Source organism: Lynx canadensis, chromosome D3 (genome assembly GCF_007474595.2).
Source record: "Lynx canadensis isolate LIC74 chromosome D3, mLynCan4.pri.v2, whole genome shotgun sequence".
NCBI lineage: Eukaryota > Metazoa > Chordata > Mammalia > Carnivora > Felidae > Lynx > Lynx canadensis.
In genome coordinates, this window is record NC_044314.2 from 13,361,959 (window position 1) to 13,389,302 (window position 27,344).

The 27,344-nt window shown below is 38.7% G+C and overlaps 1 protein-coding gene across 1 annotated transcript in view; it reads left to right on the forward strand.

Moving 5' to 3' along the window:
• The window catches only part of VPS4B (vacuolar protein sorting 4 homolog B), a 32,030-nt gene extending 9,052 nt beyond the window's left edge, over positions 1-22,978 (forward strand). The window contains 13 exon segments of the mRNA XM_030292274.1: positions 2,398-2,509; positions 3,673-3,829; positions 5,961-6,022; positions 9,800-9,925; positions 13,311-13,437; positions 13,439-13,472; positions 13,901-14,006; positions 14,009-14,051; positions 14,538-14,618; positions 16,835-17,054; positions 19,906-19,937; positions 19,939-20,044; positions 21,500-22,978. Coding sequence (XP_030148134.1) covers positions 2,398-2,509; positions 3,673-3,829; positions 5,961-6,022; positions 9,800-9,925; positions 13,311-13,437; positions 13,439-13,472; positions 13,901-14,006; positions 14,009-14,051; positions 14,538-14,618; positions 16,835-17,054; positions 19,906-19,937; positions 19,939-20,044; positions 21,500-21,601 — 1,308 coding nt within the window. The 3' untranslated portion in view covers positions 21,602-22,978.
• The last annotated feature ends 4,366 nt before the right edge of the window (positions 22,979-27,344 follow it).

The window sequence follows — 27,344 nt, forward strand, 5'->3', positions numbered from 1 at the left end:
GTTGCTTGGTTTTTTTTGCCGTTGAATTTTATGAGTTCTTCTCTCTACACGCTGGATGTTAACCCTTTAGCAGGACACGATTTGTAAATATTTTCTCCATTGTGATAGGTTGCTTTTTCATTTTGTTGATGGTTTCCTTTGCTGTGCAGAAGCTTTTTAGTTTGATGGAGTCCCACTTGTTCATCTTTGTTTTTGTTGCCTTTGCTTTTGGTGTCAAATCCAAAAAATCATCACCAAGACTGGAGTTGGAGCTTAACTTGCCTGTATTTCCTTCAAGGAGTTTTATGGTGTCAGGTGTTCTGTTCAGATCTTTTGAGTTAATTTTTGTGGATGGTGTGAGGTAATGGTCCAGTTTCGTTCTTTTGCATTTTGCTGTCCAGTTTTCCCAACACTATTTATTGAAGAGACTGTCCTTTCCTCTTTGGGTATTCTTGACTCCTTTGTGGTGAGTTAATTCACTGTACATACATAGGTTTATTTCTGGCTCTCTATTCTGTCCCATTGATGTATGTGTCTGTCTTTATGCCAGTCCATATTGTTTTCATTTTATATATTGTGTTTTTTGGCACATATAGTCCAAGAACTTTGCCTAGCCCTAGATGCTGGAGATTTTCAGTTTTTTCTAAGGATTTTATGGTTTCATATTTTATATTAAAGTCCATCATCCATTGTGATTTAATTTTTTTTTCAACCTACAACAACCTTAACTTATTATCTCCGTTTCTGTGGGTTAGAAGTCCAGGTTGACCATCGCTCAGCGGGGCTCTAGCTCAGAGTCTCACCAGGCTGACTGAGGTGTCAGCAGGGCTGCGTTTTTGTCTGTTTGGTGGTTGTTCATGAAGTCTCTGGGGATGTGTCTGCTTCTAAACACATGCGTGTGTTGGCAGATTTCAGTTTCATGTGGTTGTCAGCCAGGTTCTTTTGCTTGGATGCCAGTGTGGTCGGGTGGATTTTCATCAGGCTTGTATTCTTTCTGACCTCTCCTGCCTCCTATCTCCTACTTCCAGCTAGAGAAAATACTCTGCTTTTAAGAACTTACGGGATTTTTTTTTAAGTTTTTATTTAATTTCTAGTTAGTTAAATACAGTGTAACATTAGTTACAGGTGTACAGTGTAGTGAGTTAATTTTTGTGGTTTAGGTCAAGATTCTCTGTCTCTGTCTTTTTTTATTTCTTTATTTTTTTTTTTTTTTTGCTAAAGATGTCTGATTGCTACAGCACTGTTTCTTCCGCCATTAACTTGCTTTTGCAAATTTGTCAAAAGTCCGTTAACATATTTGTATGGGTCTATTTCTAGGGGTTTTGTGTGTTTTTTTTTTTTTTTTTAAATACCACAAAAGTCCATGTTCATTATGGACACTTTTAAAAGATGAGAAAAAGCAGAAAAAGAAGAAATTGAGTCTTATCAAAAATGAGCTGTGTTAAATTTCTCTACATCTTTTTCCTGGGTTTTGCTTGTTTTTGCTATTGTTTCAAATAGTTGAACTCTGCCTATATGTAAAAATTGTATTGTGCTTTTTAAAAAATCCCATTATAGACATTTTTCCATATTGTGAATGTTTTAATATTATTTTAATGATCCTATAATATTCCATTGTGTGGCATCTGTTTGCTGTTTAAAATTAATGTTTCCAAGTTTTGTTTTTGTTTTTTAAAAAGACCCCTTCTGGTTACTGTCTTACTGGATTAAAGATTTGGGCATTTCAGATTCTTGCAATTTCATTGCCCCATTGCTTCTGAGGGGGTTTTACACCATTTACATTTTACTATTGTTATATGATTTATCTATAACAGCATTGCATTTCTGAGAATTTCCCTGAATACTTTTAACTTGAATTTTCATATTATTTGATTATTCCTTACTAGCTTTAAGCTTGACTTATGTTGAATGAAAATTAATGAGAATCTTAGTGATTGGTACTAGGTAAAAGTAGTAGTCAGCATTTACCCATTTAACAAATGTCGTTTACATTTTGTAAATCATTATAATGTATAGTAACATGCAATTGAGATTTAGGGAAAACAGGTGGATTTGTTTTAAGATTGCTTTTACTTATTTATTTAAAAATATTTATTTTGGGGAGAGCACGGGGCGGGGGGAGGGACGGGCAGAGAGAGGGGGACAGAGCATCTGAAGCAGGCTCTGCGCTAACAGACTGACAGCAGCGAGCCCCGTGCGGGGCTCGAACTCATGAACAGCGAGATCATGACCTGAGCCGAAGTCACTCAGCCAACCGATTGAGCCACCCAGGTGTCCCTGAGGTTGCTTTTAGTTAAAAAAAAAAAAAAAAAAGAAAAGAAAAGAGAAGGAAAAAAAACACGTTCAATATGATCATTTACATCACAGTGTTGTTGCTTATTTGATTTTGATGATATGATTTTGCCTCCCTTCAAACAGAAAGCAATAGATCTTGCTAGCAAAGCAGCCCAGGAAGACAAAGCTGGGAACTATGAGGAAGCTCTTCAACTCTACCAACACGCTGTTCAGTATTTTCTCCATGTAGTTAAATGTAAGGCCATAGTTTGTTTTCTGTTTTAAAACGTTAAAGGAAAAGATTATTCTGTTTCTTTCATAAAAGTTGAATATAATGCCAGAAAATTCTAAACCATCCATTTGCAAAATATTCCCGGTAGCTTGTTAATAATTTTTAAGTAGTCGGCAAACAAATGTGCATAGCTATCCTAGTTATTGTTACTTTGTCTACCTAAAAATATTAAAATGCCATATAATCGATGTAAATAGTTTTATTTTACTGGCGATATACCGACATTATGTACAAACCACATTTTCTAAGCGTCTCTGAAAATACTCTCTTAAGTACTTTAAAAAAAAAAGGTTGGGAGCCATTTTGTTCGTATGTTTTCCAAATACGTACTGCATGTTTCCCACGCACCAGGTGCTGTTTTAGGCACCGGGATGCGACTGTGAGGGGAAAGTGGGTAAAACCCTGCCTCCGTGGATCTTCAGTGGAGGCTGAACATTCGACAAAAGTGTCTCTCTGGCAAACTGAAAGTTATTTGTTACTGAAAACTTCAGCGGTTGGATAATTTAGGATTTTCTTTGAGCTTCTTCATTTCATGTTGAGGTGTTTCTGTCAAATAAAGTGAAACTAAAAATGAATCCTAAGATAATTGGGGCCGGTCCTTACCCTGCATGGACTGCTCAAGTCGGCTTTTGAAATAGCTCCCACAGAGGCCTTTGTGGAGTAAAATTACTGTATTGGGGGCACCTGTAACATACGGAATTTCCGGCATTCTTCTACCATGAGATGAAACTTACGTAGACATTAATGGAACGGTTGATGTTACTTTTGTTGGTCTTAGAATTGGTTTTATGCGAGAGCAGCCACTTTCAGCTGTCGCACAAAATGTTAAAGGAAGAATAGAAAACCCACAGAATATTACATAATTTCTTCTTATTATTTAGCATTAATTTAACATATCTAGTGTCTTGCTCAGATTTCTTTCTGCCTCAGACCCGCTGTTGGCTTCCAGCCGTGCTGGAGGGAAGCGGACAAGAGTTGGTGTTGGTTGGTTACGAGGCTTAGAGATACCCTTCCTCCCTCCCCCGCCTCCCAAACTAGATTGTCCGTGTCTCAAAAGTGTGTCTAAGAGTTTAAACCTGTCCATGTAGAAGACTAATGGAAAAATCTCTCTCACTCCCCTTTAATAGATGAAGCCCAGGGTGATAAAGCCAAGCAGAGTATCAGGGCAAAGTGTACAGAGTATCTTGATAGAGCAGAAAAACTAAAGGAGTACCTGAAAAAGAAAGAGAAAACTCCACAGAAGCCAGTGAAAGAGGGACAGCCGAATCCAGCGGAGGAGAAAGGGTATGTATTTTAGAGTGTTACTTAAAAGAGAAAACTACATTTAACTTGTGAAATCCGTTTCTTTTGTTTTAAACCAGCTGTTGGCAACCCAGGACTCAGAGGCCAAATCTGACCCGCTGCCAGTTTTTGTAAGCAAAGTCTTACCAGAACACAGTCTCTTATGTCTAAGAAAATGAGATTGTGGGACCTTGCTATCTGGCCTGGTTGGGTTTGCAGGCAGGAGGTTCTGGTCAGCTGTACGGGGACTGTGACGCTCACTGTTCGTGGTGTGCAGTGGCGCAAGTTACTTGGGTAATCCCTGTGGTCGCCGGGAAGGAGGTGCCTGCAGGCAGGGCTTTGGGGCAGCTTCCGAAGGCCATTTCAAAGGACATAAGGAATGGAAGAACTAGAGGTGACCGGCTGCTTCAGACTGCACGGAAGGGTTTGAGGAAAACTGCAAATTCAGCGTTTGTATCCTCTGTTCAAGACATGGTCAGGGAATCGGCGGTTCCTGTGACACCTGAGAATATTTTCTCTTCTGTACCTACAGCACTGACATAACAAAAATCAGACCCCACCTGATCTTGTGGATTACTGCATTTCAACATGGAATCAACTTCAGGGTTTCTACATGAAAGTTGGGCATTTACTGGCGGACTAATGAAACCGTTGGAAAAATTTTAGTTAACCTCGAATGACCCCACTGATCTTCCTGAGACTCCTTTTGCCGGGAGAAATGTCCTCTCCTCCCTGTGAGTTGAGGACCCCTGTGGGGCCCACTCCTGAGATGGCTCACTAGCAGGGGGATGCGATTCTGTATTGAATAGCAGGACCCATCTTGGCCAATTTAAGCAAAAACGGATTTATTACAGAGTCTTAACCTTATAGATCTGGGGGAGGCGGGGCAGGGACTCCAGCTTGGATTCCGTTAGCGTTAGGAGAAATGCCCGCCTCCCCCAGGGTGGTTCTGGTAAGGATCCGAGGCCTCCTGGTGCCAGGCAGGAGGACCTCCCGCCCAGCTCCCTCCGCCAAAGCCAGGGTGTTCGCTCGCAGGCATGGTCTCCTTGCACGCAGCGGCCACCTCAGCTGCTTGCCTCCGCCTTCCCGGAGGAGCTTCAGTCTCCTGTGGGGCCCACAGCTGCAAAGGAAGCCCGGGCAGGGCAGTTGTGTGCAAGCACCGTCTTCGTTGTGCAAGAAAGGCACGGTGGGACGAGGCTGGACGTGGGTCAGGGTGAATGTTTGGCGGTCTCCACCCCCACCTGTAACCCCACATCCTAGGATAACCCAGCCAGTCCCATTTGGGGGAAAAGATGTCTAGCTTTTTAATCCCCCTTATATTTGATAGGTAAAAATGATGTAGTGCCATATTTTTTTGCTTTACCACTTTTTCATTCAACATCGTGTCCGTAAATATCTTTCCAATAAACTATTTCTACATCATTTTTAAATACTGCAATGTGTTCTATCATATACTGATCCCTATAATTAAGCATACTCTATTTCTACTTTTTCCCCCTTTGGGAACAGCGTGGGCGTGATTTATCCTTGTCGTCAACTCTTTGAACTTACTTTAAATTATTTTTTCAGAATAAATTCTTAGATATGAAATATCTGGGTTGAATTTACTTGTCTTTTGGTCTCAGTTCATTTTCATCAAAAGCTTCATCTATTCTTTGGAACCCCCAACCTAAGGATTACAGACCTTGATACTTTAAATAATTAATATTCGGGGTTTTTCTCTCCTGGTTATGGCTTCTTGTTCTGATACATAGTTTGCCTGGTGTTTGGTGTTTTTATGTTGTTACAACTCTCCTGTAACTCATCTAAAGTCTTTTGTGGAATGAGGTGTGGGGCATGCGTTTATAAATGTGCACATACATAGGTATGTCATGGGAATTTGGAGCTGGTTCCTGACTTCATTCTGGTCTTTTTGCCCCTTTCCTGTTCACTGATTCCATATTGACAGATAACATGCCTGCTTACTATTTTATTAATATATTCTTATTAAAAGTAATAAAATAAGGATAACTTTTAATACGAATGTCTTATTTTGCCACTTAAAGTACAAATATTTCAGATTAATTTTTCCTTCATTTTGCCTTATTTTGATAGCAATGAGTGATCATTTGAATATATTAAATTCTTTTTATAGGAATGACAGTGATGGGGAAGGAGAATCTGATGATCCTGAAAAAAAGAAACTACAGAATCAACATTTCAAGGTTGCTTTAGATTTCATTTTTAAATTTACTATCTTATGTTTTTTTAAAAAAAACCTCATAGTGAATTGTCTATCTGAATTGCTTTTTCCACCTGTATTCAAATGAGGTTCAAGAACTGGCTTTGGTTCCCAGTGGCCCCATGCTGGCTCTGTGTAGGCCATTTTCCCAGGATTTGCTCTGTAGGATCTCAGCTAGGTTGGTTTTTTCTATGTGGCAAATCTGTTTGGTTTTATATGGCCTTAGAAACCTGTCCGTCAACTTACTCGTTTTCATTTTGTCTTCTTTGCCCCCTTCTAGAGAAGGTAGCATTTACACTTAGTAGCTATGCTGCAAAATTTAATGGTATTAAAATTCCCAAACCGTCAGAGGAACAGAAGGAGTTTGACTCACGCTTGGCTTTTATTCTGGTGCCGTAGTGTATTCATGATGGTTTATTTCCTTGTTTCCAGACCTTCGCATCGGCTTCTTACTCTGTTTCAGTGTTGCCATTTACATTAATGCTCTTCCAGCTTTCTGTTTTTACCTTCCACACTGTAAAAGCCTGTTCGTTCTCCTGTGCTCGTAGTATAGCGGTGTGATGGGGAGGGTATGGATTTTTAGTTCCAAATATTAGTTCAGATCTGGATATCCCCTGCAGGGCCTCCTGCTGAAAAGCTGTCTAATCGGCAGGTTCCGTAGCCTCTCAGAGTAGAAGACCCCAGCTCTCAGATGGAAATTAACAATACCTTTCTTTCTGGCAGTTAAAAGATTATTGGCAGTGTAAAACCTGACAACGTTATATTCTGACCAAATTTAGGGCCTCAGTAAATGGTGGTCATTCTGTGTATCCTAAAATGGCATCTATTCAGTTGCTGGCTATACTATACTGAGATTTGATCATCATTGATTATGCTTAGCTGATGACTTTTGGGTTGAGTTTTATGTATTTTGTTATTTGGATCTTACCGAATAGATGCATAGCTGGGAAGGATTTCCATTATATAGCCACAGCCCTTGGTGAGTGAATGGTGACTGCACCCTGCTTGGCCAGTCTTTTAATCTTCCTGCACTAACCTGGTCTCTTCAATTTTTATTCTGTTACCTGTCTTACTAACCGCACTGGGACATCTAGGAGAATACTCTAAGGTAACACTTGGAAATGCTACCGTTAGTGAGGGATACTTTTCGTAAGTCTGAGAGCTGAGTGGTGGATAAATCAAAAAGCGAAGGCCGAGTTTCTGCTGCACAGCAGCACCGCCTGGAGCGCTGCGAGCCACGCTTGCTACTCAGTGAGCATGCTGGACAACCCGTGGTCTGTGCCAGGTGGCCTTACTGTTGGAAGGCAAAAAGCATTTTTTTCTGTCCCTGGCTTTTTTGTTTTGTTGTCCCTCTCATCCCCCACAGAGTAACACTGGAATTGTATCTTTAGTTTTGGAAAAGAATACAAGCCAGTTTTTAATAGGGAATTTTTCTTTAATAAATCAGTAATGTAGGGGCCCATGGGTGGCTCAGTCAGGTTGAGCGTCCACCTGTCGGCTCAGGTCATGGTCTCACAGCTCCTGAGTTCGAGCCCCGCGTCGGGCTCTGTGCTGACAGCTCGGAGCCTGGAGCCTGCTTCCCATTCTGGGTCTCCCTCTCTCTCTGCCCTAACCCACTCGCATTCTGTCTCTGTCTCTCTCAAAAGTAAACAAACGTTAAAAAAAAAAAATCAGTAATGATAAGGACCAGAGATGTACAAAAATACAAATGCTGAAAACACATAAATGAGAACATTTATTTGGAATTTCAGGATGAAGTGTAGAATGAAATCCTATCCTTTCATAAAGTCATTTTTTCCGTCTTTTCATTTAAGAGTTGCTCATGGATTTCACTGTAAAATAGCCTTTCTTGAATCTTGCCTCTTTTCCCTGAAAGAGTATTTTAAATCTTTTACTTCTGTTTTAAGTTATGATTTTAAATGTAATATTTGATTATTAAAATTAAAGAATTTATGATTTGAGTTTTCTGTTAGCTGTTTTGATGCTCACAGACTTTTTTTTTTGAGGTTAAATAACATTAGTATAATAAAGATAGAGTCAAAGACTGGATGAATTTATATAATGGAAAACAAATCATTTGGCTTGTATTCCCAACAATCCTTCTCCTCCTTTTTAGTTACTTCTTTTGTCAATGTTACTTTTATCTGAATTTTTTATCACTAAATATTCCAAAGTCACTTTTCAACTTGAAAAGTATTAATTAAGTATAAAGATAAATTATGGCATATTTAGAAAATTCATACTTAGGAAAAACTTTAATTGGCCAGATGATATTTACATAATTTAAAGTAAATTTACTTTTGTTTACCTATCACAAAATCCTATGGGGTGTTGTAAATGTTTCCTTACTAATCTGAGTGGAACATAGAAAAGAAAAAGTGAATTGGCTTTACTTTACTTACTGTAAACTTTTAGAATGTAGAAAGTGTTTAAGGTTTCATTTCAATTTTTTTTTTTAAGATTTTATTTTTTAAGTTCTCTCTACATGCAACATGGGGCTCGAACTTACAACTCTGAAATCAAGAGTCTCATGCTCCACTGACTGAGCCAGCCAGGCACCCCAGTTGCATTTAATTTAGGTCTATAGCTAAAGATTTTCATAATTTAAGTAGGTTGTGTAATATAATTACTCTTTGAATAATAGATGATCTTTCCTAACAAGAAGAAATAACCATAAAACTAAATTTATTGGTAATCAGGAGACTGTGTAAGTGGTAATATTTTGTTATACTTAAAGCAGTTATATATTACCTTAGAACTGGCTTTTGGAAATGCTTTTTTGTTGTTAATTTTTTTTTTAATGTTTATTTTTGAGAGAGAGAGAGAATGAATGCAAGCAGGGGAGGGGCAGAGAGACAGGGAGACACAGAATCAGAAGCAGGCTCCAGGCTCTGAGCCGAAGTCGGACACTCAACCGACTGAGCCACAAAGGTGCCTTCGAAAAGCTTTTGATAAAAGAATAACTAAAAACTTTTGCCAATAAGCTATATTAGAAGAAATCTTTTGTGGATTCTTACTGCAACAATTAGTGTCGCCTTTGAATATAATATACAGAAAAACTAAATCATTTAGATAGCTTTTTTAATGTACAAAAATTTTAAGTAGGTCTATTTAGAAGCCAAAAAGAAAATTTGGCAAATCTTAGGAAAATATTGCAAATCTACAAGAGACACTTCTCTCTTCCATCATCCCCTCCCTTCCCTTCTCCCTACTATTTATCTGTGCATCCATCTGTCTGTCATCAGTTAAAACTTTTGAGGACATTTTTCTTTTTGTGGTTAAGGAGAGCATTAGATCACTGGGTGTTTTGTTAAAAAAAAAAGAAGAACTAGTAGATCAGCCCCCATTGAACAAGTACTTACGATACTTTAGTGCCTTCAAACATGACCGCCACTTGCTGTAATGTCTGGTGATTTTCCAAACACTCTAGTATTCATTATGTCATTTGATCCTTACACTAACCCATCTTAGGTAGTTTGAGCAGATAGTGTTATTTTCATTTTACAGTGAGGAAGAGGAAATAGAAAAGCTAAGTGACCTCCCCAAGGTGATCTAGTCGCCCACCCCAGCTTCCAGACTCCTGTTGACTCCGCCCTAATAACTACTTCCTTGTCACACAAGTTCTAAAATGTTCTTAATAGATAAAACTTTTCCAGACAGTTTTATAACGTGTTTCTTGAACGTCATTATTTCGTGTTGTATTCTACATTTGATAGAATAGTCTTCCTTAATTTAAAGGTGACATAATGTTTTTGTAGGTGCCATTGTTATAGAGCGACCAAACGTGAAATGGAGCGACGTTGCTGGTCTTGAAGGAGCCAAAGAGGCACTGAAAGAGGCTGTGATATTGCCTATTAAATTTCCTCATCTTTTTACAGGTGAGATGAATGTTAAATATTTTTTTGATCGTTGTTTAAAAAGTCATTGATGACTGAAGTAGAGTGTTGTGAATTTTTGTCACCGTATTATAAGGTAACAGCTTACATCAGTTCTGTTATGAGGTGGCGATACACCTTTACACAAAGGTGTTTATTTCATACGCATATTTGTAATATGTACATATATAGATATACAGCCACACAATGTAAATGTCAACCAGTAGGGTGATCACCTACATGCAGTGGAGTGCTGTGTGCTCACTAAAGTATAGGGATATTTACAGATCTACATTATTAACATGAAGGCATGCCCACGTGTATGATAAAGGTCAAATCCCACATTATAAACGTGTGTGGTATGTCTCTATATTTGTTAAATAAATGTGTGTGCTGGGAAGTAAAAGTAGACCGACCAAAATGTTAAGGCTATGCCTGGGTGATAAGATTAGGGGTGATTTTTACTTCTTTGAACTTTCATCTGAAGTTTTTGCAATGGTCATGCACTAGTTTTATGAGAGTTCTTCCATTTCTTGAAAAGAGGAATAGGAATTATTTACCATTTTCAGATGAAGTACCTACCTCTAGGGACAGCTGCTTCTCACTGTGACAGAATATTGCTAAGCCAGCCGTCTGGGTGTCGTTGAAGTTACAGCTCCAGCAGTAGGTGATTTGTGCTGCACCTTTCCTTCATTTCGTCCTGTGTGTGACCGAGAGCCTGCCTGTTTGTGCTGTGGCTGTACCCACAGTGTCACAGTGAAACGGGGCTTCCCTTTTAGAAACAAGCTGGTTTATGTAGAGAGTGGATCTGTGATGTTGGCCTCAAGCTGATCACTTCCAGAAGGTACTGTCATATAGAGTAGTGATGAGCAGAGAACCCATGGGCCCCAGTGGTCCACCTAGCAAGGTATGACTTACAACCTAACTTTAGAAATAGGAAATTAACAGTGTCAAAGTGACATCGTGGGGGCGCCTGGGTGACTCAGTCTGTTAAGTCAGACTTCGGCTCAGGTCATGATCTCACGGTTTGTGGGTTTGAGCCCCGCGGCGGGCTCTGTGCTGACAGCTCGGAGCCTGGAGCCTGCTTCGGATTCTGTGTCTCCCTCTCTCTCTGCCCCTCCCCCTCTCGCACTCTGTCTCCCTCTCAAAAAAACATTAAAAAAATTTTTTTTAATTAAAAGTTGACATCATGATTCTATAAAGGCACAAAAGTATGGTTGAGATCATTTTATATTACTTACATCACTGTTTTGCAAACACGTCATTTATGTATCTTCTTTACAATTGTTTCCATATATGTGTACCATTATTATTTTTTTTACTTTTTCTTTAAATCACTCATTTATAGAGCAAATTTGTATAGCCTAAATATACAGAGACCAGCAGGAACCTATAAGTGTTCAGCTTCCTAAGTTATCAGAAAGTAAGTATATCTATGTAATCATCATCACACAGATCAAGAAATAATACCAATAACCCAGAAGTCTCCCTCTGCCAAATCTTCCTCTGCAAAGGTAATCACTCTCCGTGACTCCTCTAACACCGTAGATTGTTTTGTCTGTATTTGGAACTTTTTAAGTCATCTTATTTTTATGTACTAACTTCATTTAAAAAATTTTTTTAACATTATTCACCTTCAGAAGAGAGTACAGAACATGAATGGGGAGGGTCACAGAGAGAGAGAGGGAGACACAGAATCCGAAGCAGGTTCCAGGCCCCGAGCTGTCTAGCACAGAGCTTGACATGGGGCTCGAACCCATGAACCATGAGATCATGACCTTGAGCCAAAGTCTGCAACGTAACCTGACTGAGCCACCCAGGCGCCCCCTGTATTAACTTCATTTTAAAGATTGCTTTAGGGGCGCCTGGGTGGCGCAGTCCGGTTAAGCGTCCGGACTTCAGCCAGGTCACGATCTCGCGGTCCGTGAGTTCGAGCCCCGCGTCGGGCTCTGGGCGGATGGCTCGGAGCCTGGAGCCTGTTTCCGATTCTGTGTCTCCCCTCTCTCTGCCCCTCCCCCGTTCTCATGCTCTGTCTCTCTCTGTCCCAAAATAAATAAACGTTGAAAAAAAAAAATAAAAAAAAAAAATAAAAGATTGCTTTGTACCTGCTATAAATGGAAAAAATTAATAATTTTCTAATATTTAAAATTATTTAAATGCAAAGTATTTGTGTGCTACATAGAAAGCACTTCATATGCCACTAATTATATGTGCCACATTTAAGGGAACACTGACTTACAATCGTAGTCATTTAAAATAGGAAGATAGAATTCAAGTCAAAGATGAGGCTTATGTAACAATTCTCAGAATTTGCCATTAGTAATCTGCATGGTCATTCTTTTATTTTTATTCTTTTATTTATTTTCTTAAGTTTGTATATTTATTTCGAGAGACAGAGTGCATGCAAGCAGGGTGAGGGTCAGAGAGAGAGGGAGAGAGGGGAGAGAGAGTCCCCAGCAGGCTCCAACATACAGAGCCAGACACAGAGCTGGATCTCATGAACCGTGAGATCATGACCTGAGCAGAAATCAAGTCTCCACACGCCTAACCCACTGAGCCACCCGAGGCACCCCACGTGTCATTCTCTATGGATACCGTGTACCCATCCAGTTTGCACCTAGAACGTTTTTTAAGTGTATAGTTCATGGTTTTTGCCAGATGTAACTCAGCCCTGTTTTCTTTTAGGCAGTGTTATGATTTCTCCATTAGGAAAACTGAAATACAGAGTTGATTTGCTCACTTGTTATATTTTGGCAAACCAGGATTTCAGGTAGAGTCCCCTTATCGTTACCCAGACCACTTGAACAAGAATACAAGAATAGGCTCTCTGTAATAGTAACCTTTGCCTCCTTGTGGAATCAGGAACTGAATAGAACTTGGCGAGGGATCACCCAAACTGTGTTAGTTTCATTCCCCCGAGCATCAAATATTTAAAAGAAAATGTTTCCAGCTGCCCGTGCCCTGTGGATATAGTTTGTCCTACAGTGTTCCGGTATGAAGGATCATACACAGTAGACCATCAGGTAGTACGTTTTAGCTGAACGAGTCTGCCTTTACTAGATTGCAAGACCCTCTTGTATTCACAGTTCTCCGTCTGTACGTTGTGGTTTCAGCGCATAGTGGTTGAATGAATGAGTGAGCAAGCAGTTGAGCTTCCTATTAGAAGGATTATATCTATGTAAACCCATTGGACAAAGTGGTCTCTAGAAAAAGCAAATACAATATTTCTAAGACATACTTACCTTAGATTGATTTATTTAAAAAAAAATTATTCTGTTAGCTGCAGAGTGAAAACTTCTCCACAGTATTCTTCAGTATGGGTGATGTCTCTAGTAACTGAAATTAACAGTCTTAGGTTCTCATGTTACTTTTCTCATGCGAATTTTAGGCAAGAGAACACCTTGGAGGGGAATTCTGTTATTTGGCCCACCGGGAACAGGAAAGTCCTATTTAGCCAAAGCTGTGGCAACAGAAGCAAACAACTCAACGTTTTTTTCAATATCTTCCTCTGACCTTGTCTAAGTGGCTAGGAGAAAGTGAAAAGTAAGTAGTAAGTTGTTGTTTTGGTTTTTTTTTTTTGGTTTTTTGGTTTTTTTTGGCTTTTTAGTTTTTCTTTGCCAGGTAGTCACTATATCAGTATATAAAGGAAGAGGCTTCCTAAATCATGAATAGACATTGAGAGAAGTGTCTGAATATGAAATAAGTATTCATTTCGCTGTCAGATCAGTCCCTAGTTTGACATTTATTTCATAGGGAAAAGATAGCATATGTATAGTTATATATAGCATAGTTTAGTAAATCGTAAATTGAATCATCCAGTTGTAGTATTCTTATTTCTAGACCAAAACATAGTTGGACCTTTTAATCTGTAGAGTTCTTATAATACTGTATATGTGTTGTGTTTTTTTTTTTTTTTTCATTAAGTCCTTTGTCATTACTATTCTTTTAAGAAGCTGAAAGCTTTTACTTATTTTTTAGGCTAGTAAGAACTTATTTCAGCTTGCCAGAGAGAGTAAACCTTCCATCATCTTCATCGATGAAATTGATTCTCTGTGTGGCTCAAGAAGCGAAAACGAAAGTGAAGCTGCCGTAGAATTAAGACGGAGTTCTTAGTTCAAATGCAAGGTAGGCCGACTGGCTTTTCACATAGTTTCTGTTACTGTATCACCATTATCATCACAATAATGAAACAGTGAAGTTCAAGCTGAATTGCGTCATTTTAGCGGACCACGTGTTCGATTAGGCCAGGCTTCATTCCGGTCGTCCTCCACGGTGTAATCATCTTGCAGCACTCTGGCAGAAACAGGAAGATTTGCATATTCACTTACATCATACCAGGAACAGTATCAGCAAAAGGAATTTGTAGACTTCAAATGAAATCTTCCAAGAAATATTTTGAAAAGAATATTAATAGTATTTGCCCACAGTCTAGCAGATTTGATTCTTGGGAATATTTGCATTGTATTTTAATCATGGATACTTGATTTTTCAAAGAGACTCTCTCAAGATGGGGCACTATAACATTAAAACCCCACAGTCTTAACAGAACGTATAGGCAATGTTTAAAGAACACTAAAACGAAAAATTATTTAAAATATTACTTATTTTGGTGCAGGCGTGGTGTAGACAATGATGGAATTTTGGTTCTGGGAGCTACAAATATCCCCTGGGTTCTGGATTCTGCCATTAGAAGAAGGTATGAAAATATAGTAAAGATCTTATTTCTAACTACAGATGTAACAAGTCAGTAGCAATTCCCTTTTTGTCTAGTGAAGAGGCATTCTGAAAACTTTCCAGAATTTTTTTTTTTAATTTTTTTCACGTTTATTTATTTTTGAGACAGAGAGAGACAGAGCATGAACGGGGGAGAGTCAGAGAGAGAGAGGGAGACACAGAATCTGAAACAGGCTCCAGGCTCTGAGCTGTCAGCACAGAGCCCGACGCAGGGCTCGAACTCACGAACCGTGAGATCATGACCTGAGCCGAAGTCCGACGCTCAACCGACTGAGCCACCCAGGCGCCCCTAGAATTTTTTTGATGTGCCCTAATCCTGCTGGCCCCCAGTGTCGGAGGAAGAGAGGCAGGCATTTGTTTGTTTGCTATATTAAAGTTACAAGATATCCACTTACGAATCTTTCATATTGGAACATATATTACCTAATGCTTAACTTGTAATTTAGACTATGCTTAGTGGCACTGATGCTTCTAAAATTTACAAATATAGCTTGATATTTCAATGGAAAACTTTCACATAAAATTTTAGCAAAATGACAGTTACATAGGTTAAAGTATGATAGATAACCAAAATATATTTTCATTAAAAAATTTACATTTATGGGGCACCTGGGTGGTTTAGTTGGTTGAGTGTCCGACTTCGGCTCAGGTCATGAGCTCGTGGGTGTGGGGTTCTCGAGCCCTGTGTCAGGCTCTGTGCTGACAGCTCAGAGCCTGGAGCCTGCTTTGGATTCTGTGTCTCCCTCTCTCTCTCTGCCCCTCCCCTGCTCATGCTCTGTCTCTCTCTCAAAAATAAACAAACATTAAAAAGGAAGTAATTAAAAGAAATTTGTCTATAATTTTTTTTTTTTTAATTTATTTTTGGGACAGAGAGAGACAGAGCATGAACGGGGAGGGGCAGAGAGAGAGGGAGACGCAGAATCGGAAACAGGCTCCAGGCTCCGAGCCATCAGCCCAGAGCCCGACACGGGGCTCGAACTCACGGACCGCGAGATCGTGACCTGGCTGAAGGTCGGACGCTAAACCGACTGCGCCACCCAGGCGCCCCTATAATTTTTAAGTTGCATACGAAACTTGAGCTACAGGGAAGGTATATAGTCTTGTTACTTTTATTTATTTATTTTTTATGTTTACTGAGAGACAGAGAGCATGAGCATGGGAGGGGCATAGAGAGGAGGAGACGTAGAATCTGAAGCAGGCTCCAGGCTCAGCTGTCAGCACAGAGCCCGACACGGGGCTCGAACTCACAAACCACAAGATCATGACCTGAGCCGAAGTTGGACGCTTAACCGACTGAGCCACCCGGGTGCCCCTAGTCTCGTTAGTTTTCACACACATAGTTCCCTATTTCAGTCACTGAATTTTGCATGGTAAAAATTAGCATCAGTTCCTGCCGCTTTTACCCCATTCACTTGATGCTTTGCCAAGACGCTAGGTTACTGTCCAGTACCAAGAGAGGAAATCTGCCTGTTACTTTTGCAAACTTGTCTAGTTCTAAACCCCGGTCTGTAGATAATGGAAACTTAAACTTCTTACTGCCACAGAGTTACCTAAAGGGAAAACAATCTTCACAGCCACTTAAATTGGCCTTTGTTACTTCCTATCTCCAAATGCTGTCTAAGAAGGCAAGCAAAATTATTCTTAATAAAACAGTGTTTATGAGATAGTATAACTATTTATTCTGAATGTACCTATTATGATAAAGTGGACATTTTGTGTCGACATATGCTTATTATGTAAGATTTTGAGTAATTTTACTGTTTTGGATTTGGAGAATTATTTTGTCCTCTCTTATTTCATATGATGAACCATAATCCCTTGATCAGGAGTTCAGAATATAAATCTATGGGGAGCTAATCTTGTGAGACATACCAGGTTGTGACCTCTAGACATACAAAGACTATGGCCAAAATAACCCAAAAATCATGTGAGAAAGATTAAGTCACTCCAAACTGGTTCTCTCACTATGTTGGTTTTACTTGTTAGTTGTTAACATGTTCTGGATATTTTCCCACTGTTTAACCAAAATATATCTTTAACTCTGACACATAGAAATCAACCAGCTTAGCTTTGTATAAATGAGACCATCTGAGTATCTTGTTTCTTCTTGAAAAATCTGAATTTTCAACTGAAATTAAATATATGTGGTAATATTCTTGGTATAATTTTTCTTTCAAGATTTGAGAAACGAATTTATATTCCTTTGCCTGAGGCCCATGCCCGAGCAGCAATGTTTAAATTGCACTTGGGGACCACTCAGAACAGTCTAACGGAAACAGACTTCCGAGAACTTGGGAAGAAAACCGATGGTTATTCGGGAGCAGACATAAGTATCATTGTGCGTGATGCGCTCATGCAACCTGTTAGAAAAGTACAGTCAGCTACTCATTTTAAAAAGGTAAGGAGCTTTGATCCACCCTTTCATAGGTTTTTAAAGTCAGGCCATCATTAATTTGTCTTCAGAGAATTTCAGGAAGGTTTCAGTTCTGTAAACTAAAGTGCGTTTATAGAATAGACATTTCCATTTCATTGCAAATAAGTTCTCCCACAAAGTTTATTAATAGCCTTAAAGTATTTTAAAATGTTACGTGCAATGATTTTTTTAAGTACTTATTATTTTGATGTAAGTATAGAAACTTTTAAGTATATAGTTACCTATGATGTAACTAGAAGGAATATCTTTGAGCAGAACCTGGTGCATTTACACTTCATTAACAAAAACGGCCGCCTGGGTGGCTCTGTCAGTTGAGTGTTCAACTCTTGACTTCTGCTCAGGCTGTGGTCCCAGGGGTCGTGGCATCCAGCCCTGCGATGGCTCTGCGCTGAGTGTGGAGCCTGCTTGAGATTCATTCTCTCGCTCTCTCGCTCTCTCTCCCCCCCTCTCTCTCCTTCTCTCTCCCTCTCTCTCTCCCTCTCCCTCTCCCTCCCCCCCTTTCCCCCACTCCTCTCCCCTCCCCCCACTGTGCTCTCTCTCTCTCTCTCTCTCTCTCTCTCTAAAAAAAAAAAAAAAAAAAAAAAAAAAATAATAATGGCTGATACAAAATATCCCCATGCCTGGCACTGTGTTCTATTCTTTATCTTACTGTTGCACTTGGTCCTCACAAAAACTCGCAGGAGGTGCCTTTCGCCACCTGTTGATCATTAATCTGAGACGTAGATGTTAACACGATAAAACTGGGGCTTGGACGCTGACCCGGTTTGCTGGGGTACAACTGGAGGGGTGCAGAGGTATGATTTTTCTCTAGGTCACGTGTACTTCGGAATGTGAAGCCTTGCTTCCCATACACCATTCTGTCTGCATGAATGAGTTGAGCATATAGTGTTTTGTCAACGACCACGGTCTTGGGACGTCCATTGTAAGTAAGTGGAGTAGGTAATATGGACTAACCCTGTTCCTAAGGGCTGCAGTGTCCCATGTTACTCATGAACATGGATGTGAGAATCCTGAAAAACTATTAGTAAACCTAATCCAGCAATCTATGACAAGACTACTATATCATGAGTAAGTTACATACGTATGTCTGTTAACCCCACAGTAAAATAAGATTTTAAGAAAAGGATGAACCTGAATTAAAACCTGAATTTAAAGCCTGAGTCCACAGTTTGCTTGTCACATCTCCTTGAGCACATTTTGTTACCCGTTTCAAGCTCATTTTATCTTCTCCAAAGTAGAGATGACAACACTGCCTCGAAGTGCTCTGTGCGAGAGGAGTGAAGCAGCTCTCGTGAAGCATCTCTGTCCTGGTACCTGAGCAGCCCAGGAAACGGCTCTTTCCACTTCTTCAGCCATTTAATTACTGAGGGAAATACGGAGGCTCAGGGTCAAGTTTAGTCTCAGCCACTGTTATTTTCTTTTAAATTCTCTTTACCATTTAGAAACTATAGATTTTTAGGAATCCAGTCCTTTCTTACCCAGAAGTTTTTCATTCAGTTCTCCGTGTTACTACCGGGACAGGCTACACGACCCGGAAGCCGGGTCCTTACTAGGAGGACAAAGGCAAAGCAGCCAAATCAGGTTAACACCAGGCCTTCTCTGCATCACCAGCTATGGTAGAGCTCTCAGTGGCTCCATGCTTTACTCCCATTTTGAAGGATGATTATTTCAATCAAAAACAATTGCCTGTTTATTTTGTCAAATGTCTAAAGTACTGGTAAGTCAGGAAGCACCACAGTCAAAAACAAAAATCCTGGGGCGCCTGGGTGGCTCAGTCGGTTGAGCGTCCGACTTCGGCTCGGTCATGATCTCACGGTCTGTGAGTTCGAGCCCCGCGTCGGGCTCTGTGCTGATGGCTCAGAGCCTGGAGCCTGCTTCCGATTCTGCGTCTCCCTCTCTCTCTGCCCCTTCCTCACTCATGCTCTGTCTCTCTCTGTCTCAAAAATAAATAAAACATTGAGAAAAAAAAAATTCAAAACAAAACAAAATCCCTTGTGCTCTCTTTGGCACCACATTTCCTACAAGCAAAATCCCCGTAATCCCCGCAGCTGAAAGGCTTGTGGGGAAAGACAGACAATAAAATAGACATAAGTGAAGTTAGAATGTTTATTTTTCTGCACCTACCCTAATCCTGGGATAATACTTAAGACTGATCATCAAATAAATATTAAATGTGAAAGCAGCTCCCAACTGGTATAGATTTGTTGGCATCTAAAAATACTTGCGTGTGACTCTGTCACAAGGTTCTCTCTCTGGGTGTATTAAAATTTTATTTTAAATTAGTTATGAATCACAAAATAGCACTGAAATTATACTTAGCATTTATTTTTGTGCTTATATTTAAAGAAGAAATTTTTGTTAAAAAGACAAAGATTCGGTGATTTCACACTAAGTCTAAATATCACAGAAACTTTCTCAGCTTTAGAAAATAGAGAAACTTAGGAGAATTATTGAGGATTACTTTTTTTTGGTCTCTAAGAGCATTTAATAAGCATTAGAGAAGAAAAGAGAACTCTTAATCACAGGTAACTTTTTTTTTTTTTAATTTTATTCATTTTCTCCTTGTGATCATGTAAGTAATTTATGGTAGGAAATTTCAGACTATAGGAAAGCATCAAGAAAAAAATTAAAACTAAGCAAAACCTATCCCATCACCCAAGACAGCTAGCTACATTGTTGTATATTCTATTTATTGTTGGAAGTCAACATTTTAACAAAGTATAGAATGGTACATTTTCACATTTCCTGATAATGGCCTAAACCTTAATTTTGTTAATTTGTTCAAGTAAATATTTCAGATTACTATTTATTCCAGGTTCGCGGACCTTCACGAGCTGATCCTAACAAATATGATCGATCTGCTAACACCGTGTTCTCCAGGTGACCCTGGTGCCATTGAAATGACATGGATGGACGTCCCTGGGGATAAACTTCTGGAGCCAGTTGTTTGCATGGTTTGACATTTTGTTTGCTTTTAACAAAAAACTTAAAACATAATTTGTAATTTGTGAGACAAAGATAAACATTTTACGTAAAATTAGCTAGGAAATTGTTAGTGTGTGTAATACTAACTATTCAGTTAAAAAGTTGTAAAGATAATTAAACTTAAAATGTAACAAATAATTATCTTCAAAATATTTTCTTGGGCTTTAAGGAAAATTTAATTTTAAGTGAAAAAGCTATTTTTCAAAAACAGGCTTCTAAGTTTATAGGTCTTACAGCTGGGATACGATCACCAAAAGACTTATCTATAAATTACTGTCAAGACTTAATAAAAAGTGGAATTGTTGAAAATTTCTTTTCTGGGGATTCTAAGATTTTGTAAAATATCTGGAAACCCTAATGCATGTATCATAGTATTCGTGATGGTATTTTGTTTTACTTCTTCAGGCTTCATAGAAAGTTTAAATATTATAGTGCTTGAAAAAAAAAATCCTGAAACCAAGTTTTTATGATAAAAAATTAAATTTCTGTAGTTTATGTTGGAGGAATTAAAATAATTTGTAAGACTGTTATTTTGTAACGTATAGGAAGCTTACTGTGATGGAAAAGCTACATTTACTGTTTTGATGTTTTCTTATTGGTGAATGTTCAGTTTTTTTTAAATCTTCCACTTCAGTTACATATTTGCAAAGAGCTTTGTGTCAGAATTAACAGTAACTTCCAGAAAAAAAACTTACTTACATGGTATATACTATATCTATAGATGTACATGTACCTCTGTAAGTACGTAAGTATGTCTATAGATATATTTATGTGTTAACCATACTGCTTCTCTGAAAAGTTATTCAGTTGTTGCAGTCCTTGCTATATTATTTTTTAAAGATTTTGTTCTTTAGATCATTTTTCATATAAGAGACATAGCCTAGAACTTAATTTTTTAATGAATCCCTGATATTAGCATATTTTCTTACCATTTGATCATAATTTTGACTAATAGCTAAAAAATTCTGATAGTTGGTTTTAATTAAATGGTATTGTGTTTCACATAAGTGTAAGTGAATGATTTCTGTAAGTGAATGATTATGTTCCTTTTGAATTGCACTTGGTGAACTCTCTTGTTTAAGAAAGAAACACAGGTAAGACTAGGAAAGAGATCAGGGACATATTCTGGAGGGCCTTATTCTGGAGAGTCTCAGGCTTAACAGGATTGTACTTCTGATGGGTAGTGGGGAGCCATTGAAAGTTGTGGTCAGAACAAGGCAACCAGTTGAAAGCTGCTGTGCAAAAGAATAACATGATCAAAGATTTTCTCTAGAAGAAGAAGAGAGTTCGTTGTGAATAACTTATGGCACACTGCAAATACTTAGATTTAACCTTAGATGGAAAGTCAGTAGTAATAATGATGACACAATGGTTTTTAGTTGATTAAACCTATTACTAACACCTCCCTTCTTTTTCCCTGACAGTCGGATATGTTACGGTCACTGTCTAACACAAAGCCCACAGTCAATGAACATGACTTGTTGAAATTGAAGAAGTTTACAGAAGATTTTGGCCAAGAAGGCTAAACCAAAGATACAAGGAGGACGTTTACCATGTGTGTACTTTCCTTCGTAGGTACTTTTGCCTTTCTTAATGGCATTCAGATTGTTTCCAGTAAAACTCTTTTACCACAGGAAAATACAGATCTCACTCCAGAGTCCCTTTAATTTTATATGTACCTTTGCTCCATTACCAGTTAAATGCTCCTGTTAACAAAATGATAAAATAATGGATTATAAGGAGATCGGTGATATATGAATGGCAAAAAATAGGAATTGCCCAGTTAAGAAGAGGATTAAAATTGATTGAGATACCAATATTTAGGATGGGTGGTCTTTACAAAGAGCATGTATTCTTTATTTTCTCTCTCTCTCTTTTTTTTTTTTTTTTACCAGAATGTAATAGGGCTTATTTTATATTTTGAAAAAAAATTCTTAAGCATCATTTGCTTCAATGTAAATTTATTTACTTTATTAAATGATAGAATCTTTATTCTCAGGGATGGGCAATACTAGCAAAGAGCACTGTGATTGGGCTTGAAAGATTTTGAATTGTGTTCTAGCCGAGTCTCATTAAGTTTTGATAGGCTGATATTTTTCTTTGTGTAGATTTCAGTAATTTCTTTAAAAACAATGGGCTTCTATATTTAATTAATAATACCTTTCACTGTGCAGTCTCAAAAGAAAGACTTTCTAAATTAGGCACTGTCTTTATCTTGAAGAAGAAAATTGTCTATTTCAGTGTCTTTTTGTAGCAAGATTGACCAAAACAGATGGCAAATAAATACATACTTTTTAAATAACTCTGTCATGAAATGCTATAATGGGAACCTTTGCTAAAAGGAATGGCCTCCCTTTGAATTGTGGCAAGTTTCTTGTGGGTGTGTGTGTACATATATATATAATTTTTTTTTTTTTAATATAGGCTACCAAGGGTTTTATCTTTTACCTTTTAAGTTCAGGGAATAGTTTGTCTTGGCCACATATATGTTATCAGTATAATGCTTGTGAAGCTTTAGAAATGAACTAATGTCTCATTAAATAATAAATACAAACATGATACGTTATTTTAATATCTTCAAATAAATAATCTGAGGGTGTATGTTAGACACTTTAGCATCAACACTAAGTTGTGCCTTGTGCATTTGCATTGGCTATATATGCAAAAGGATTATTACATTAGCTGGAATGAGATAGGTTCCTTAATTACTGTAAAGTTCTACCTTGCAAATGCTATTAGAGTAACTCGCATTTTAAAGTATATTTGCACATTTTACATATAATGCTTTCTGGTTGCCTTTGGGTTTTCTGTACAGATTGTTTTTGTTGATACTAAATGGAAATCATAGGCCTGAAATAAGCTGTTCTTATGTGAAGTAAATTGATATAACCTACTATTGGCTATATTCTGTGTATGCTTCTTTATTTTGGGATCTCCTGTATGGAAGAAAATAGTATCTGAATGGATTACGTACAAAGAAATCATTAGAAATTATTAAGTAAGAATGTATCCCTGAAAACTCCATTCTTCAGCAACTTTTATGTGAGAGTTTGGAATTAATTTGGCAGAGTAACGTAATTCTTTGTGGCTGCCTTGTAAGATAATTTATATTCTTTATCAGCCTTGGAATTATATAGTGTTGCTATTAATTATATTAGGAGAATTCACATAACTATGATTATAATTAATAGTTGAAATCAAAATTTTTTGTAAATCTAGAATTTGTTTTGAGGAAGTATTTTAAATAATTTGATAAAATACATGACCCAATGGTATAGAAGTATAGTGTTGATGATAAATGGGTACTTTATCACACTTGATTCCCACATGGGCTTTGAGAACTATATGTCAGTACCCATATCACTTCTGGCCATAGCTCCATTTTCTGCATTGCATCTTCTACATTTTTAACATTTCTGGTTCTAAACCTATTTCTGGAGTCAAGTAATTTTAGACTTATTCTAGAATGGTAGCACATAGGCCATTTCCCCTGAGTTCCTTGTGGACAGATTACTCAGGCTGTGTCTGAACCTTGACCATTATGAAATTTTGGGTAGATGGTTTCTGAGGCTACTTGAGTGCCTCTATGAGCCACACCCTAGATGTTCAAGAACATTCTTTTTCGCAGCCTGAAAATTACAGGGGTCTTAGTAAAAGAGTTCCAGTAGAAAAGTCACTTTTGAGTTCACTGTCATCTACATGCAAAAACAATGAGTATGTATATTGATTATTAATATGAAGTCCCATTTACCTACTTGCATGGTTGAGAAATTGAGACACAGCTCCTTAACCTTGTAGCCATAAATGTTGCTCGACGCTGTTGCAAATGAAGCGACAGTGAATGCCCAGCATGGACACCGAATTTATCTCAACTTTATGAGCTCTCTTAGATGTCACGTCATTTCCTACCTCTGTACCTCTGTACCTCCTTTATGTCAATTTTGTTCCTCGCACATAGAGTCCTTTCTTCTTTGCTGGTCCAAATCCCATTATCTCTATTAAGACCTAGCTCATGACGTGTATAATCTCTTGAAGGAGCGTTCCTAAACTCTCCCCATCCTACCTTTGGATTCCGTTAGTAATAAATTGCTACTCCTATCTTAAAATCTTTATCCAAATTGCAAGCACATTCTGTTAATCTTGTTTAGATCATTTACACTGTAAGCTCTTCAAAGCATATTACATTTTCTCCTGCGGCTGGCACAGTGTGTGACCTCTCTTATTAGGTACTTGCTGAAGGCTCGAGAAATCAGGGCGTCAAGTCCTTATCTACTTCCTGGATTATCTGTGAGACTTTTTATAAAATAGAGAATTTGAAGTGACTTTGTTCTTGCTGGTCTAGTGAAATGATAAATTTCAGTCTTGGTTACCAGGGACTGAAGGCCAAGGTACGCCAGCACTGGCTCGTGTCAGCTTACGAGGACCAGTGCACATGTCTCCCCACCTGGGAGGTCCGGGAGCTCATGCCGGGAGCTTGAAATCTGCCGTGGCAAGAGGTGTCACACCACAGAGGTCAAGTTTCCGTTCACGTGACGCCACACAAAACACAGCGTGTCCGTAATTTAAACGAAAAACTAATTTATTGCATTGTAAAAACAAATACAGAAGTTACATGTGTAGAGTCCTAAAAAGCCTGTGATAAAATCCAGTACCCATGTATGATTGTTTAAAAACGTCACACACTAGGAACAGAAGGGAGCTTCTTAGTTTAAGAAAGGGCATCTACCAAGAAAGAAAAAAGCGCTATACCAGGCACCATACTTAATTGTGAATTTTTGAAAACTTTACTCCCCAGAGATCAGAAAAAGATACTGGAGCCTGCTATCACCACTTCTTTTCAACTTGGACAGGAGAGTCTAAGTTTAGGGATTAAAAACAAAGAAACAAAATTGTCCTTCGCAGGGACATCGTATATGTAGCACATCCAAATTAATATAAACTCCGAATTTGAATTTAACGAGATGATAGGATGCAGAGTTAATAAATCATGGTATTTATCTGAGCAACAATCAGGAACTGAAGTTAGGAAAATAGTACCAATTGTAATAGCATCAGAAAGCACCCACTGCCTCAAAATAAATCTGAAGATGTGCAGACCTTCCCATAGAAAGCTAGGACACATTACAAACGGAAGCTCAAGAATTAACTACCTGCGTCAGTGGAGAGATGGGTCCTGTTGGTGACTTGGAAGCCTGTGGACCAAAATATCAGTTCTAAACCCAGTTGATACTAGACTTTAGTTAATCCCAAATCTGGATCTGGGTGATACGTAGATCTGTCTGGGTTATCTACGTATATATTATCTATCTCTCTAAAAAATAGATCTTGATGAATTCATTGATGATTTAAAAATTTGTAGTTTGAACCCATTTTATAACAGTATATTTCTCCTAGCTGTATCTGTCCATATAAACATTCATCCAGATATCTGTACGTACACAGAGAAACATAACAAATTATTTTCACCTTGTGTTCGTTATCTTATTTGGGGTAGTGAGATTTGGTTGATTTTTAAAATTTTCTCTACCTCTTTCATCTCCTATTTTCAGATGTCACCTTTTCAGTGAGGCAGTCCCTGCTTATCCTGTTGAAACTTGCAATCCCTCCTGACGTTCCTTATACCCATTCCCTGCCTTTATTTTCCTCTGTAGCACTTACCATGTATGTAACATATTGTATAGTGTACTGTTTTCCTTATTTGTAATTTCTCCTACTAACATGTATGTTCTGTGAGAGCTGGGATTTGTCTTTTTTTTTTTTTTTTTTTTCCTTTGCTGTATTTCAATGTCTGGAACAGTGCCTGGTGCCTGGTGGGTGCTCAATAAATATTATTGAGTGAATGAATCTTGGATTTTTTTCTAAGTTTTACTACTTTACAGTGTTTATAATTTGTGCCCCCCCCCACCCATTTTCACCTTTAAAAAATTAAGAATGAAAATAGATACATCAAGAAATTAACAGTGGCTAAATTTGGGTGGTAGAAATAGGGATACTTGTTAGTTTTTTCTTTGTTTCCATTTTTATTTAATTTCCCAGGGCACCTAGGTGGCTCAGTCAAGAGTCCAACTTGATTTCAGCTCAGGTCATGATCTCCAGGTTCCTGAGAATCAGGTGCCGCTTGGGGCTTTACGCTGACAGCACGGAGCCTACTTGGGATTCTCTCTTTCTCTCTCTCTCATCTCCTCTCTCTCTCTCAAAATAAATAAACATTTAAAAAAGAGGAGTTTGGGGGCACCTGGATGGCTCAGTCGGTTAAGCTTCCAACTTCGGCTCAGGTCATGATCTCACGGTCTGTGAGTTTGAGCCCCCGCGTCGGGCTCTATGCTAACAGCTCAGAGCCTGGAGCCTGCTTCAGATTCTTTGTCTCCCTCTCTCTCTGACCCTCCCCTGTTCATGCTTTGTCTCTCTCTGTCTCAAAAAATAAATAAAACATTAAAAATTTAAAAAAAAAATAAGTTTTAGTTCCCAAAATAAGTACAAGTTTTAATTAAGAGTTACAGTGGGGGGGGGTGCCTTGATGGCTCGCTTGGTTAAGAGCCTAGAGCCTGCTTCGGATTCTGTGTCTCCCTCTGTCTCTGCCCCTTTCCCCCACTCGTGCTCTGTCTTTCTCAAAAAATAAACTTAAAAAAACTAACAACAAAGTACCGTTATGCTGACACCTGATCACAGGCATTTGTCTCCCCCTTGGGAACCCTATGAAACAACAGAACAGGTTTAAAGAGCGGAGAGAGAGAGAGAGAGAGGGAGAAAGAGAGAAACAGGACAACATACTCCTCAAACAAATGTACTTTGGAGGAGTGCTGTTCATCCAAACCTGCCTTCCTGGTTTTGGGAATGCCCCTGGCCGCCTGCTGCAGAAACCACAGTGGGGACATCCTGTTTTTTCTTCATCGTCTGGCAGGCATCACAGTGGCACCTGACTAGCCTTGGTTACCAGGTGCCATCTAGGTCCATCCGTCTGGAGCACCACAAAGATGGCAGGACGTTAAAGCAGGACTGTAGCAGCATCAATATCATCCAACCCAATGGGAACCTGGGTACCTGTGGTGAAAACAGCTAATTACCTTACGGTTGCATGGAAGAAGTCCCCAGTGAGGACAAGACATTGGGGAACCACTTCATAGCTGCTGTAGAACAGAATGAAGGCACGAGAACTCGAAGGACTGCTAGTTGAGGTCAAGGCCAGGAGAGCAGCCGAAGGATCTTATGGGACTAGGACTACAAACTATCCTACATCCACAGTACTAAAATGATCAAGTGAAACTTAAT